This window comes from Cupressus sempervirens, chromosome 3 (genome assembly GCF_028749045.1).
Source record: "Cupressus sempervirens isolate cs-2001-9-10 chromosome 3, ASM2874904v1, whole genome shotgun sequence".
NCBI classification, from domain to species: Eukaryota; Viridiplantae; Streptophyta; class Pinopsida; order Cupressales; family Cupressaceae; genus Cupressus; species Cupressus sempervirens.
In genome coordinates, this window is record NC_143120.1 from 604129327 (window position 1) to 604144919 (window position 15593).

Here is a 15593-nt window from a genome sequence, read left to right on the forward strand (position 1 = left end):
ATATTTTAAAGTTTGTGGACCAGATAAATCCAAATCTACAAAAATTAAAAATAAACCTTTGATATTACAACTTTTGGTGGTTAAAAAATTTAGAAAGCAGCCAAGGCGAGAAAAGCCAAAACCCACACCACAAAATTGTCGAAAGCAGTTGTGCAATTTTGATCACATGAGGAAAAAAGGAGGAGAAGTCTTGGCGGATAAGTTAACCGTTGGAAAAAAGCTGAGACAACACGCGTAACGCTCCGTTTCTGTTGCACCAAACATGTCACAAATGTGTCAGTGAAGAGAAGGGAAAGCACTTCCCGGCGCACAAACGGGCCGTTAATCACATTGCGTGCCATTAATTCTCTCTCCTTAATTCTCTGATTGATGATTATTATTATAATACTTCATGCTCTTCCAAGATCCTCAAGCCGAATCTTGGCCTGAGGTAGAGTTTGAAAGAATCGGAGCTGGAATTGAACTTTCGATTGCCTCGATTTTCGCTGGGTGAAAATTAAGGGAAACCCTGTTCTTATTTTGGGTAAGAAGGTTCTTTGTGTGCCCGTGAATGCGCACTGATCAGGGCCTGGTTCAATTTGCGGTAGACATTTGGTGGTGAAGCTTTGGAGAATGGCGGGCTCTGTGAGCTTGGATATGGCGGACATGGGCGGAGATGGTGTCTCCCGTGTTGCTGGAATTGCGTTTGAAGTTCAAGTGGCCGAGTGGAATAACAGTCATGATCATGATGTTAATGGTAATCACAGTAATGGGTCTCCGCAAAGCGTGCCGAAGAGGCTGAGGCGGCGGCTGATGGAAGCGGCGGAGAATAAACCCTCCACTCTCCAAGAAATCGAAGCCAAGCTCAAAGAGGCGGACCTTAGGCGCCAGGTTTTTGTTTTTTTAATACCGTGCACCGTTTAATTGCAGGAATTTTGCCGTGAAATTCATGAAGTTCTGTAGTTGTTATATGTTGAGGAGTTATTTGTTAGAATTCTCCCAGGCCTGTTAGACACGGGGTTTTTCTTTCATGACCGCTGATATTTTTACAGCTTTTATTTTGTTTTTGCGGTTTCGCAGTTCTGGCTGTTTTCTTTGTGTGTATTTATCACGCAGGTTTAAATTCAGTGGAATTTGTTGTGGAAATGATGAGATTTTGTTTGTGTGTATCTATCACGCAGCTTTAAATTACAGCGATTTTTTTGTGGAATTGATGAGGTGTTCTTTGTGTGTATCCATCGCGCAGCTTTAATTTACAGGGAATTTGTTATGCAATTGATGATGTCTAAACATTTTATCAAATTGACGAGGTTCATGGATGAAAATTTTATTAAGAATGTTACGCACGGGTTTTGTTCTCATGCTCCCCCACACCTTTAGTTTGGGGGTTTTATCCATTCTCTATTTTTCATATAACTTTTTCATGAATAGTTAAGGAAAGTAATTAAGTTAATACGTTTTCCGGTATTATGTGTTTCTCCTAAATTGGCGAATTTTCTGTTTTAGAGTTTTCGTAGTCCTGTTATGCACACGTTTGCTTTCTCGTTGTATTTTTTCCCTCTAGTTTTGGGTTTTCAGCAGCATGCAACGTTTTACTCATTTTCTATTTTTCGTGCATTTATTTAGAAACGGTAATTGTGAAGTTCATATCCATAGTCAAACTGGTGATGTGAATCTGTTGGAACTATCTTAGCCTGGATAACACTTGGTTTTATTTTTCATGTGTTTTGCAATTTTGGAAGCCTCTGTATCATGAAATTTTATGTGAAAGTTCTCATGGTTTCTAGAATAGGTTGATAAGTTATAGGTGTTAGAATTATTTTAGGGCCTTTGCTCTCATTTTATTTCCTTTTGTGTATTGGGTTTTGGCAAGATTCTTCCGACTTAACCTTCTTGTATTTCTTTTCACGCCATTTGTTAAGTTGTTATAGTATTATTTATCACAAATTGCTAAATAAGCTGATCAGGTTTAGCTGTTGGAATTAGCCTTGCACACAGGGTTCTTTCATGTTTTTCTGTTTTCTTTGGCTTTGAGATATTTGGACGCGTGGCAGCATTTTATCCATTTTTCTCAGGGGAATTAATCATCCAGATATTCCAATTTGCAGCAATTTCATGAGTGGCTGGCAAACAAAGCTCGTTCAAAGCCAAAAAGTCCTACACATTCTGCTAATCCTGAAGACTTGGCCCAACGCCTTGAAGCCAAGCTATCTGCTGCCGAGCAAAAGAGGTATTAATTTCCTGTTAGTTTTTGGCTTACTTCCAGCCATTCCTAGGGCTGAACATGTTAAACTGATTTATAAATGAAAACTCTTCAAAAAAAAATTGTTGCAATTATTCTTATTATTGTCATATTCTCATATTCTCATATTCTTGGGTTGTGGTTTCACTTTTAAACATGTTTAGATTGCCTCAGAGTTTTAAAACTAAATATAAATCTGTATTTCATATCAGAATTTTGTCAATTAATATCTATCAATTACTTTTCTCGAAAACTATCATTTTTATTTTGCACATTTAGATGAAATATGATCCTATTTCTGTGGAACAGTATTTTCTATACTTTTGTTATTATAAACTATTTATTTTGGTCATAAAAGTTTAAAAAGTTTTTTAAAACTACTTTTATTATCATCAAACTTAAAAGGTACAGCCCGTATCGAATTGATTAGTCGGTAAAACTTTCTAATCATTCAAAATAACTTACATTACAGATATATAAAACAGATTTTAAGTTTGACAGTTCACATAATATTTAAGCATTGCAAATCGTCACATTAACTGACAAGTCTGATTCAACTTTCTACACAATTAATCGGGGAAATGTTTATTTTTTATGATGAACATTTAATGGACATGCAAGCAATGATGCTGTAAATCTTGCATATAATTGTTAACATGAAAATTTGAGGTAAGTATCTTTAATTAATTATATTTGCTTCCTGCCTGCCCAAAAGGAAAAGTTCGTTAATTAATATTTGCATACTTGTTTTAGTTGAGACCGTCAAATCTTTTACAATTTCAAAATGATGACTTACGTTAACTTCTGTGAAACAGCAACCAGAATTTTTTTTCTGTCCTAGAGAGTCTTTGGGTGTTGTATCAATATTTATTAGATTATTGTTTAACTGAAAAAAATTATTGTTCAAGTTACTCATACTATATGTTTGCGATCATGGGCACAATCCACATATTTAAGTTCCATTCTTTGTTATTAGTAGTAGTACCATATCAGGGCTGGGATCTGGCCATTTTTAATCTGTTAGCATTTTGTTATTGTAATATATGTGTTATAACTTCTATGTATACATTGTAAAACATAATTTGAGGTGGCAATTTTAAAATTTAAAGGCTGCCACATCTTCAATAAATTCTAAGCCTATTCTGCTTGATTAATTAGGAAAACATGGGGTGTATATAATAAACATAAGATCGATATGCGAGTCTTTTACATGCAAGGGCCCATATATTATGTCCCTGGGTATCCTTAGCAAGAATGAACTATTGTAGAGTTTGATATATAACTGAGTAGTAGGCTATAACTTATGAACTTAAAAAAAAAGCTTTTTGTAGATTATTTATTATCTGTTATATGTATCCATGGTGTAAAACATAGTAAGAATTGGTGTCTTACAAAATTTTAGCCTTTCACTTCTTCACATAAATTGAAAGCCTGCTCCACATGATATTTTATTAATAACTATCAGTAAATCACGGGTGTTCTGAAGCATATTTTCAATATGCATCCTATGTCGAGGTCAGGGATGCAAAATGTCCTGATTCCCTCAGCAAAAGAAAGGGTCAAGTTTTATATAACAATTGACTTGTTGGCTAAAATTATTACTTTTCCAAAAATAACCTTTCATGATCTTGCAGAACACGTTTCTCAATTTATATATGAAGATACGACAAGCTTAAAAATTTGGAAACTGTTGATTTAAATCTTTTTTACAGGATGTAAGCTTGTACATGCAGACATCTGCATGGCTATAACAAATTTTGAGTGTATCTCTGTGTGCTTGTGTGTGTGTGTAGATGGTGTAAAAGAGGGTTTAAATTGGCAGTTTACACTAAGCAAATAATTGACATGCCAGCAGTGATCCCACATTGTATCTTCTTGCATATAATCACTAGATCAAAGGCTGATGTGATTTATTATGTGTTGAAAACTTGAAACAATGTATTATTCTCTTGCATACAGTCATTGCTGTACACGTGCCGTAAATGAACAGTCTTCTTGTTGATCTTGCTCTCTCTTTTTGGTTTCTTATGTTTTGGTTTGCTTCTATCAATGTGTAGGTAGGGTTGAATTTTTTTTTACTAATTGATAAATGGACACTTGCTGTATTTAATATTTGTAGACACATCAAATGATTTTATTGGGGAACCTTACCTAATAGAGGGAAAATTTTGGCCATTTAAGCTCTCCATTTTAATGTTAAAAAGTTGGGAATTCAACATAAAATCGGTTGGGAGAATTTTTGAAGGTTAAATCTGGGCTTAAATTTATCAACTCAATCTATTTTATTATAAACTTTTCAAGGCTAAAAAAATTTATGTGGGTTAAACGACAAACATCATCAACATTGCTAATTATCTTAAGATGGTTGTTCCATAAAAATGTGTGTTGATCCAAAAAAAGTCTTGCTCATTTAATATTAGCATTGGGTCAAAAACCGATACGTTTTAAGGTGGAACAAAGAATTATTGCCATTTAGTAGCCTATGCATAGTTCTAGCTTTTATGTAGATCTGTATTGAAGACTATTAATGTTTGAATGGATGCATGAGAAATTTGAACCAGTTCACCCATTTGCAAAGAGAACTGGAAAAAATATCAGTATTTGTTTTTAATATGTTTTATCTTAATATATTGCTTTCCATTGTGAAACTTCATTGACGTTAAGGGTTAATTTATTATGACTATTGGAAAGCAAAAAGTGTGGTTGAGTTAGAGAAGCAGTATCTAAAGCTTAATGTTATGTTTAACTTTTCTTTACAAAATTGCTTGACAAGATCAACTATGGAGGAGTGACCTTAAGGTAAAACTTAGTCAATTCCTTATCAAAATACACCACAAAGTGCAAGCTAGACCAGAGCGGTTATATCTGAGATTGTGGTACAAATTTTCTTGTTCCAGTAAACTAAGTATGGTTACAGAATCATCGATAAAGTGGATAGATTATGATCGCCCTTTCCATGCTGCATATCTCACTTTGAATTTGATAGCAAGATTTACATTTTGCATCTTTGCTATGGATGTGAAAATTTTAAAATCGATCAATGTTGAAGTTTGTGTACCATTGTGATAGCCCTTTCCATGCTGCAGATCTCACTTAGAATTTGGCAGCAAGGTTTACCTTGTATCTTCACATTGGGTGGACTGGATGTGAAACTATTAAAATTGATCAATTTTGAAGGCTGTGTACCATGAATATTTAGAATGGAGAAAGCTGCACGATGTGGGTGATTAAGATAAGTAGCAGAAAGTATTCCTGCTTGGTTTTAATGTGTATGCTTGGTTTTAATGTGTATTTTTAATATTTCTTAAAAGTTGCCTAACAGAATCAACTACAAAGTAGTCCGCTTTAGGTAAAGACACAATTCCTTGACAAAATCATCACAATTGGTAAATTAGCTCAGAGCAATACAAGTTGTACAATTTGTTGTTATTCCTTTAAATTGAATTTGTATCAAATCAGGTTCATGATTCATCAGAAAATTGGAGAGATATATCTATGCTTTTAATTCCCACCCAGCTGACTTTTCTGCTTTGATTTTTTAAATATTTCTTTACCCTCTGTACGTGAATATATATGAAATGGATTTTGAATTTTTTCTTTATGGAAACATAGTGTACAGATATTTTCATTATCCTTTCTGAAAAGCTTTAAGAGAAAAAAATGAGGTTGATGTTCTAGCCTTTTCATCTTGTTTGAAAAGACATTTAATTTGTTTCATAACTGTACTAGGTTTTTGTTTATGTTGACAGGCTGGAGCTGCTATCACAGGCACAGATGCGTTTGGCCAAGTCAGATGAGCTTCGACAAGCTGCTAAAACAGAAGTGCAACTCCGTGCTGAGAGGGAACGCGAGGAACTGGAATCAAAAGTTGAATCCCGTGTGCAGCAGGCAGAAACAAACAGGATGGCTCTTCTTGAAGCAGAGAAGCAACGGAGGGCAGCTGCCCATGAGAGGATGGCAAATTCGCATTTGCAGCGGATGGTGCAGGAAGACAAATACAAAGAGCGAAAGGAGACACTTCATGCAACCATCTGTCAGAGAGTGGCAGCTGCAGAGGAGAAGCGCTTGGGCCTTTTAGAAGCTGAAAAGACTCGTGCACATTTATCAGTTATGCAAGCAAGAAGGGTAGCAAATTCTGTCTCTCTTCAGAGAGAGATGGAAATGAGGAAGCGAAAGGAGAAGCTGGAAAATCGTTTGCAAAGGGTACGTATGTTGAGCCTTAGTTTGTTTTGGTTTTTCTTTCTTTTTTTTAAATATTCTGGGAGCTCATTCTTCTTTTGGAATTACTCAGGCAAAGCGTAAGAGAGCCGAACTTCTGAGGCAGAGAGGAAGATTTGGAGGTGCCAGTCATATTAATCGCCATAAAATGGTCAAGCATGGGGAATGCCTGTCAAGAAAGCTAGCAAGGTCATTGTCTACATCCTTTTGAGGGAATTTAGAGGCTAACTTTAAGATTTCCAATTGTCCTCTTTACTTTTTAATATTTTATTAATCATTTTGTTTATTGAGATTTATGGATTTTATTGAACAGGGTCTGGAGGCAGTTCCAGAGGTCTAGCCGCACAACCTATACATTAACACAAGAGTTTGCTGCATGTGAAATTAGCCATTCTACTGTTAACTCACTTCCCTTTGAGAAGTTTGCAGCTCGGATACAGTCATTATCCACATTGCAGTCTGTAACAGCTCTTTTAGCTCGTATTGAGAGATGGTTCATGGTGTCTCAACCTAGTCATTCCAACATTGCAAGTATAGACCATCTGCTTAAACGGATTTCTCTGGGAAATAAGAGAATGCCCATGAATGGTAATAGAATTGCAAAGAGGACTGCTTCTCAAGGATCTGTTAAAGGAACAAATAGAGGTCAAAAGGAAAAAACTGACGTAAAGGAACCTTTAAGGTATCCTGCACGTGTCTTTCTTTGTGCATATATGATTTTGGGGCATCCTGAGGCTGTCTTTAGTGGCAGAGGAGAGCGTGAAATTGCACTTGCAGAAGCAGCAACTAGGCTTGTTCCAGAATTTGAATCCTTAATTCGTATTATACTTGATGGCCCCTCGTATAGTCCTCATTCAACATCCAGAAGACCTCAAACATCCAATTCCCAGCGGCCATTTGCAGCCCAGCTTGCAGTGTTTGATGCTGCATGGTGCTCCTACCTTTATCAATTTGTGGTATGGAAAGTCAAGGATGCCCAATCACTTGAGGAAGATCTGATTAGAGTGGCTTGCCAGCTTGAACTTTCAATGCTACAGAAGTGTAAGATAACATCAGGGGGTGAAGAGGGTGATGTCAGTCATGATATTAAGGCCATTCGTAGACAGGTCAAGATTACTTTATTTCTCGCATTCATCTAATGCTACCCAATTATTTTTATCAGAATTTAGTTTCTACAAAGTATATATTTAACTTTTATCATTAGACTACTATGTGCAATTAAATAGAATTCTAGTGATAATTACAGGGCGTGTTCAGATAGTAGTTATGTATTGACATTGGTTAGACCACTTTGATACCATTTACAATGGTAAGGTAAAGGAATTTGAATCTCGTTATTCTAGCCTAAGTTAAGTTAAATATGTATGCTTGGAACTTCAACTGACAACAATTGACAACATATACCTTAGTAATTAAATTGTTTGACATGCTCAACTTCCATAGATGTGATCCTGTTTGAATCCTATTGCATAGTGCTTCTTGCCATAATCATATATGCACTTTATAGAGCACTAATAGATCTTTTTAAGTTGGGATAAAATATTTGACGGTAAAGAGATAGTAACTGCAATATAAGATTCTCTTATCTGCTCACTAAAAGATCCAATTCTTAACATGTTGTATTTTGCAGGTTGTTGAAGATCAGCAACTTTTGCAAGATAAGATTCTTCGTCTAAGTGGAAGTTCTGGAATGGAAAGAATGGGAGCAGCACTATCAGATGTACGATCTAAATTTATGGAAGCAAAAGAAAATGGGTCGTCTCCCCTGCTGTCACCTTTTTCCCCTGCATCTTTTTCTTCATCTTTGACTTCTCTGGGTTGCCCAAAAAGGGTTATTGGAAAACAAAAGAAGGTTGCTCGGGCACTATTTAAGAGCAGGCCTGAAACAGAAAATCCTGCAGATGCTTCCTTGGAGTCCGGCAATAGTTCCGGGGATGCAGATAAGAAAAAATTGTCGAATGATAATGAGATTATGGTTAATGATATTCTTCATGACAGAGATAGAACATTTGCTGATACTGTGTGTGGAAAAAATCAGTCCTCAGATGAGTTCACGGTGAGGACATTGAAATGATGTGGAGACAAACAGTACTCTTATTTTTGACAGAGCAAACGTATAGTCTAGTTCATGACTCCATATACATGTTGCCCTTGCAGGTGAAGGTTAAATCGACAATGGAGACAGCATTTTGGGATTGTGTGAAAGAGTCCCTTACAAACAACCCCCCTGATTATACATGGGTTATTAAACTGGTGGAAGAAGTCAGGAATGAGCTTGTTGGATTAGTTCCTGCAAGCTGGAAACAAGAAATCCTCGACAGCATTGACACAGATCTCTTATCCCAGGTAGTATTTCTTTAGACGTCTATTTAGCTTCTGTTAACATAAACTTGTGATTTCTATTAGACTTTGAATTGTCTTATTCATCATGCAGATATTAGAGTCAGGAAGCCAAGACATGGGGTATCTGAGCAAGCTTTTGGAATACTCATTAGGTGTTGTGTTGAAGCTTGGTAGTCCAGCAAATGATAATCAATCTAAAGCAATGCATGAGCAATTATTTCATGAACTATCTGAGATAGTAGTTGGAATGGACAAGGAAACGAGCAGCTCCTTTGCACAAGTATTGGTGAAAGGTCTCCGCTTTGTTCTTCAGCAAATTCAGGTATTCTTCCCCACTTACACGTGGCCCTATAATGATGTATTGAAGATTTGTAATTTACAGATGTAAATGAACCTAGTTTGGAAATTATGCCTAACAATTTCAGGATGCTATGATGCTATCAGTGAAGAATAGTTCCTTTTGCATTACTTTTTAATATTTTTAATTATGCTTATCAATTTCTTGTGATCCTACAATTAATAATTGCTATTTTTTACAATAATGTAAGCAATGTATTGCAAAACCTTAATGACTTAGAATTGCTGTTAGTTTGGGTTTGGTGCTATGGTGTGTGGTGCACCAAAAAAATGCAAATGCCAGTCATTTGAACACCCAAATTTAATTTTGCTTTTTTGCACACATTAATTATAAGAATGCATTAGTCATACTATTATTTATAAATATGTGTATTGCAGGATACAACACTTTGACTATGGTAGCCAATGAGTAATAATGTAAAACCTTAAAGGATAAGTTGTTGGTGTACTTTGGGCTATGGTGTGCACGGCACATTAAAAAAATGCAAATGCTATTAGTCTTTTGAATACACATTTTATGATGTTTGTATTGGACACAGTAAGTGTATGAATGCACTAGTCATTTCATAAGTTTGTGTATTGCTCAAACTATCTCCCTTTAGGTATAATATAATATATTATACAGACACACTGTCACCCACCCTGATAGAGGGAGATACATCTGTTATGCTTGTAATTTTAAAGGTTGAAATGGTTTGTAAGTTACTTGACATCCAAGTAACTACTTTTATCTGTCTGTACCAGGGCTATGTATATAGGTGTAGGGTTATGTACTTGCTATCAGATGTCCATCTCAGTAAGTTACTGATTATTTTAATTGTCTGTTATCCAGGTTCTAAAGAAAGACATAAGTGCTGCACGAATCAGATCATTGGAGCCATTCGTCCAGGGATTGGCAGGTGTGAGATACTTGCAAGAAGCATTTACCACTCGCTGTGGCCCTTCCTTGAGATCAACAAGGATGTTACCTCGGACTGTACAATGGCTTACATCTGTGCGGCAATCTGTGGAGCAGCAGAGAAGTGAATTTTTAACTGCATTAATAGAGTTTAGAAATAGCCAGCCAAGTGTGCCAAGCACACATAACTCAGGGTTGCCACCAGTGGCATCACTTCGAACTGGTGTCTGCCTAGATCTGGGTAAAGAGTTGCCAACTCTTGCTGGTAACCCAGTGTTGCCTGCCTCTACAGGTTTTCCTCTAAGTCACTGTTTTACTGGCTTGTATACTTTGTATGAATCCAGTTTGATTTTTTAATTTTCTTTTATTATATGATCTTTAGGCGGGACAGTACAGGAGATCCAGTGGAACTCACAAGAGACATTAGTAAGGCTAGGTTTACTGCATCTGACAAGCAAACCTGATGCTGCGAATGAGGAGAAGCTGCCTGAGACCCTGAAATTGGACACTGGAAGATTACAGAAAGCACAAAATGATTTTCAGCATATTATTGTAATTGCTACTAGGTTAGTGAATTTGTGATTAGTGTATTGCCAGTCCTATTGGTGTAAATTCAATTAAGCAGAAAATTTTCTGATTTATTATACTTCAATATGCAGCATGTTGTTAGTGAGGCAGACTCTTACTGGAAAGGGAGTATTGGCCCCAGAGATTGATAGTGTTCTTCATGATGCAAGTGAACAATTGAAAGATATTCTGAGTAATCCTGCAGTCTCTGTTCATCACATTGGCCGGTTGTTAGCTCAGCTTTGTATGCCACTTGGGGAAAATGATGAATCCAACCAGGAACTGATGACAAGGATTTTGAACAGGAGTCTCTCTGTGGATGATGCTGTTTTTGTAAAGATTTCATCTGCAATACTTTCAGGTCTTCGAGCATTATTACTTGGTGGGAAGGGTTTCGAAGGGCGGTCACTCGCACTGCTGGCTTTAAAGCGAATTGGTGCTTCTTCTCTTGCTGACCTGCTTGCAGGGGTAGCCGATGCACTTGATGTCATTGCAACTGTGACTTGTCAGGTCCATGGTCCATGGTATTCATGTATAGCTGGGGAGATGTAATAATGAATAATTATTTATTTCTTCTGTACAGGGTCATTAAATACCATATTTCTGTGATGACTTTGTAAGTAAACATGCGATCTGTAGTATGATGGAGCACTCATACATTAAGGACAAAGTATTCGTAACATGTAATTTAACACACTGATAAAGTGTAGTTTGGGCAATCAACTCCTGTATATTCTAGTCTGCCCAATCTTTGTATATTGAAGGATGCAGATGGTGTATTGGCTGTATTGGATATATTTTTACAATTAAGAGTTCTTATGTTGGAAACATGCCACTATTGTGATGGGCTATTTATAGTCTATTACAAGGTCTTTAGCTGTGTGAAATGATGTATTTTTGCCATTGTCACACTTTGGAGGCTTTATTCTTAATTTAATCCCCCATGGTCGGTAGACATTTTTATCTTGGATTCATTTATCATCCCCGTTGATGGTGATGATGGTTTGTTTGGATAGGAGTAAATATTTCCGATATGGTGCTTAACATGCAACAAAATAGCATGTAGTTAAAAGTTGGATCAGTCTAGTCATATTCTCTTATTTCTAATTAGCCTAAATTTTGTTGGTAAGAAACACAGATATTATGCCTGTATATATTGAGCAGCAGTTATTATTATTATTATAATATTATGGTCATCAAGTGTATCTCTCGAACATGTTTAGAATTTTATTTTCTTAAGCTTGATATATAGAGAAATAATATCTTGGTAATAATTATTCTTATCAACTTCTGACTGGTGATTGGTATGGTCCTATATTCATTAGTTTGTTAAAAACGTTAAAAAACCCACAAGGTTGAAAACTTGTATTTTTTTATTATTATTTTTTTGTTATCAAGCAATTTTTAAACTAGTATTGTAGGATAATTTTAAGGCCTACTGGAGGCCAAGGCCTTTACTCTGCGAAGCAATTGAGGTGAGGACTGGAGCTTTGTGTAGTTAGACTCTGTTTGTGGCAAAGGTCATCTACACAAATATGTTTAATATTTGTTAGTTTCATTCACTGTATTATCCAAAGGCACGATATACTGATGCATTCATTATATTATATCATACATCGGCTTTATATTATATTATCATACGTTGGCTTTATTTATTAATTTCACTTGCTTCATTTCAATTAATTTTTAACCACAAATATGTGAAGCTCTAAAGTTTACATTGGCTTCATTTATTAATTTCACTTGCTTCATTTCAATTAATTTTTAACCACAAATATGTGAAACTCTGAAGTTTAAAAATGATTTATGTTTAAAATATTTTCTTCTCATTAATTTATTTTTTTATTATTGGTCATTACCATTTTTCCTAGGGGTTATATTATTTTAAAAATTCTAAAAAATAACAGTATTATTTCTCTGGAAGCTTTCAACACTTCGACTTCCACATCTCTTCTACTTCCATCCCAGATCCGGTTTCGGTTCAGGCCAGAGAAGATATGAATTTTGAGGGACCTGCTAAACACAAGGATGTAGAGAGCAATAAGAATGCCTCATTTTACTCTCTTCATAGCCACTGCAGTCTTCACCTTCAAAGATGGCATTAGACTCAGGCTAGTAAAGGCTTGTAAAGGATAGTAAAGGTTAGTTAATATACCCTTACCTTTTACATCCCATCGAACATCCCATCGAAAAGGAAAGCTAGTAAAGGCTAGTTAATATCCTCTACCCTTTACTATACAATTTAGTATCCTGTATATCCCATCGACTAAAAGATAGTAGAGGAAGGCTAGTAAAGGCAAAGTCCCTAAAGAAACAACAACAGAAACAATGGCAGCAACAACAGCAGGAAAAACAACAATCGAAACATAAGTAGCATTTAAATCAATTTCCTTATTCTATTGGGCTAATCCAGCAGCCCCATCGTTTTCAAGTCAATGTCTAACTTTGTGTGCCCCCAATCACAGCCTTATTGCAGCGACAAACCACAATATGTCAAGGGCATCCACAGATCACCCCAGTCGTCAACGAGTTTTCCTTGCTCTCCTGCTCACCTTCCAGACCAATTTATATTCCACAGCCGTACCTTCAAACCCTTGGGAATCTTCCCACTTTGGGAGGCCCTTCCTCCAAGTCCTAGATTTTGCAATGCACAAACGCAAATCCCCTAGCCCATCTGTTCACCATGCCCATTCCATGGCATTCAGCAAATACAAAGTTCTGTGTTCACTGTCAAGAGGGCTTCTAATTTAAAACTCTAGGCTTAAAATTTAAAACTCTAGCAAATCAATTCTCTTCCATAGTCTTCAGTCCAGGATTCATCAAATCTATCAAATTCGTCAAAATGTTAGCAATATTTTCTGCTAGAATCAAAGCAAAACTATGCCCAAACAACAAACGAGAAGAAAAGAAGGAAACAAAATTGTTGTTGCAAGACACAACCGGTTCAAATAATACTGGTGGAGCCTTCTAGAATGAAGCTTTCATGGATCCCCTCGACAGATTAAAAATGAGCAAAAAGCAAGCAGCCAATAGCATTAATGTATTTTTGACTCTCTAAAAAATGTTATCTAGTTTCAACATATTTACATATTTACATATTTTCATAAATGTAAATTCTTTAAAAGATCATTGGATGTCAGACAATATAAGCAGAAAAATAATTTTCACATTTAAATATTACTTTATTAGTTATGACCTTTTTGCTAGTAGTTTTAAACATTTAAAAAAATCTATTAAATTATTTCATCGTTGTTGTTTTCCACATTTTATTGAGAGCAGAGTGGGAGGAGATTAATTTGGCCTTAATGTTTGCATCATGCAGCCACAAAATTCAGCATTCCTCATTAATACTCTGCTTTCTGTTATTGAAAATGTTTTGTTATTATTAACTTATCTAGTTTTTACACTACATTGATTGAGGTGCATACTAATATATCTGCTGCTGTACGGAATACTAGTTTGGGGTTTTGTTTTAATAGTGTCAATATTTACTCTTCTTTCTGTTATTGAAAATGTTTTGTTATTTTTTTACACTACATTGATTGAGGTGCATACTAATATATCGGCTACTGTACGGAATACTAGTTTGGGGTTTTGTTTTAATAGTGTCAATATTTTCTGTTTTAATTTGGTATCTTCTTTTGATTCTTTTGATGAGGTTGGGGTTAAATGGGATTTTGTCCATTTCAACTATTTTCAACTATTGTATTGTATTGTATGCTTGTGTTTTTATATAGTTTGTATCTGTTGTAAGGATTCTATTCAAACAACAGAAAACATTTCATCTTCCGACAAACAACACTTCCACAATATAACGGGTTTGAGGAGTTAAAAGTACTATTTTATTATTCAAAATATTTCATTATTTATTTTATTTCTTACTATTGCATATTGTTAATTGTTGTTGTTAAAGTTTATTAATATTTGTAGGTCTTCCACGCGAACTGGTAGCTCTTTAGTTGTTTCGCCAACAATATGGGTTTTAGTATTATAAAGACAAGTTACTTTTTATGAGGGTTCAATGACTATATGAACATGCAATTTTAATGATTATGTAGTATCAATTCTATTCTGGTGATATTTTATGTTGCATTAGAGCATGTTCCTATGCCACTGCTTAGCTTATTTTGGCTAGCAGTGGCTGCTCAATGTTTTTAGGAAATAATTGTGGAGCTAGCGACCTCATGAATATATATTTTGCTGCTTATTTTTAAGTAGGAAATTTGAAATGTAAATTAATTAATTGAATAATAATTTTATAGACAAAAAAATAAATAAAATCTTAAAAATTAAGAGGGAAAGGAGTTTGTGAAGCCATGTGGCATTTTTGTCAATACACAGTCACTACTTATTTTCAGTCACTCTTTTCCTTTAGCTTAATTTCAATCGCTAAATAATAGTTGCTCTATCGAAATAGCTAAAGATTCTAAATTATCCTTTTTGGACAATTTAAAATGTCTATAGGAACACTTAATTGCTCAAATTTAAGCACAAAACCCACTTAAGCAGCCGCATGGGAACACAAAGTTAGAAAGATGTTTTTTCGCTTTATGAATGACTTGTGCGTAGATAGTAGGGTCAAGTTACGACCCAAAGATAAGAAGCACAAATGTCATCTCAACATTGAATTGGATCTTATCAAAATATTTGTTTTAACTTTTTTATTTTGGTGTGAGAAACATTTGTTTTGGAAAGGTGGGATTTTATATCTTCATATATTTTTTATGACTATCATCAATTGGTGTAAAATTGCTTTCAGCAAGCTAGAGTACCACTCTATTTGAGCAAATGAATCTTTACTCCTAAATGCTCTGAAAAAATTCATACATGTGATACTTTTGGTGAAAACGGCAAGTTTTCTTTTTAATGGACTAGACTCTAAGTTCTTTTGAATATGCAGGGCTCATACAAGATGACAACTCGATTGGAGGTCATTGCTACATATCATTGATGAATGCCTCTTTATTTTGAAGTTTTTAATCTTTGTTT

The 15593-nt window shown here is 35.3% G+C and overlaps 1 protein-coding gene across 1 annotated transcript; it reads left to right on the forward strand.

Moving 5' to 3' along the window:
* The first annotated feature begins 230 nt into the window (after positions 1 to 230).
* LOC149568122 (uncharacterized) lies at positions 231 to 11434 on the forward strand. Its single transcript, XM_089821120.1, has 11 exons — positions 231 to 870; positions 2088 to 2209; positions 5971 to 6424; positions 6513 to 6628; positions 6753 to 7545; positions 8070 to 8495; positions 8597 to 8785; positions 8874 to 9104; positions 9972 to 10329; positions 10420 to 10603; positions 10697 to 11434. The coding sequence occupies exons 1-11, from the start codon at positions 613 to 615 to the stop codon at positions 11154 to 11156; spliced, it is 3591 nt and encodes a 1196-aa protein (XP_089677246.1). The 5' UTR covers positions 231 to 612; the 3' UTR covers positions 11157 to 11434.
* The last annotated feature ends 4159 nt before the right edge of the window (positions 11435 to 15593 follow it).

Bases quoted from the DNA above. Each gene is read 5' to 3' on its own strand.
- LOC149568122 (XM_089821120.1), top strand. From the start codon at position 613: ATGGCGGGCTCTGTGAGCTTGGATATGGCGGACATGGGCGGAGATGGT. The intron at 7,546-8,069 runs GTCAAGATTACT...TGTATTTTGCAG, and splicing joins TTAAGGCCATTCGTAGACAG to GTTGTTGAAGATCAGCAACT. The intron at 8,786-8,873 runs GTAGTATTTCTT...TTCATCATGCAG, and splicing joins ACACAGATCTCTTATCCCAG to ATATTAGAGTCAGGAAGCCA.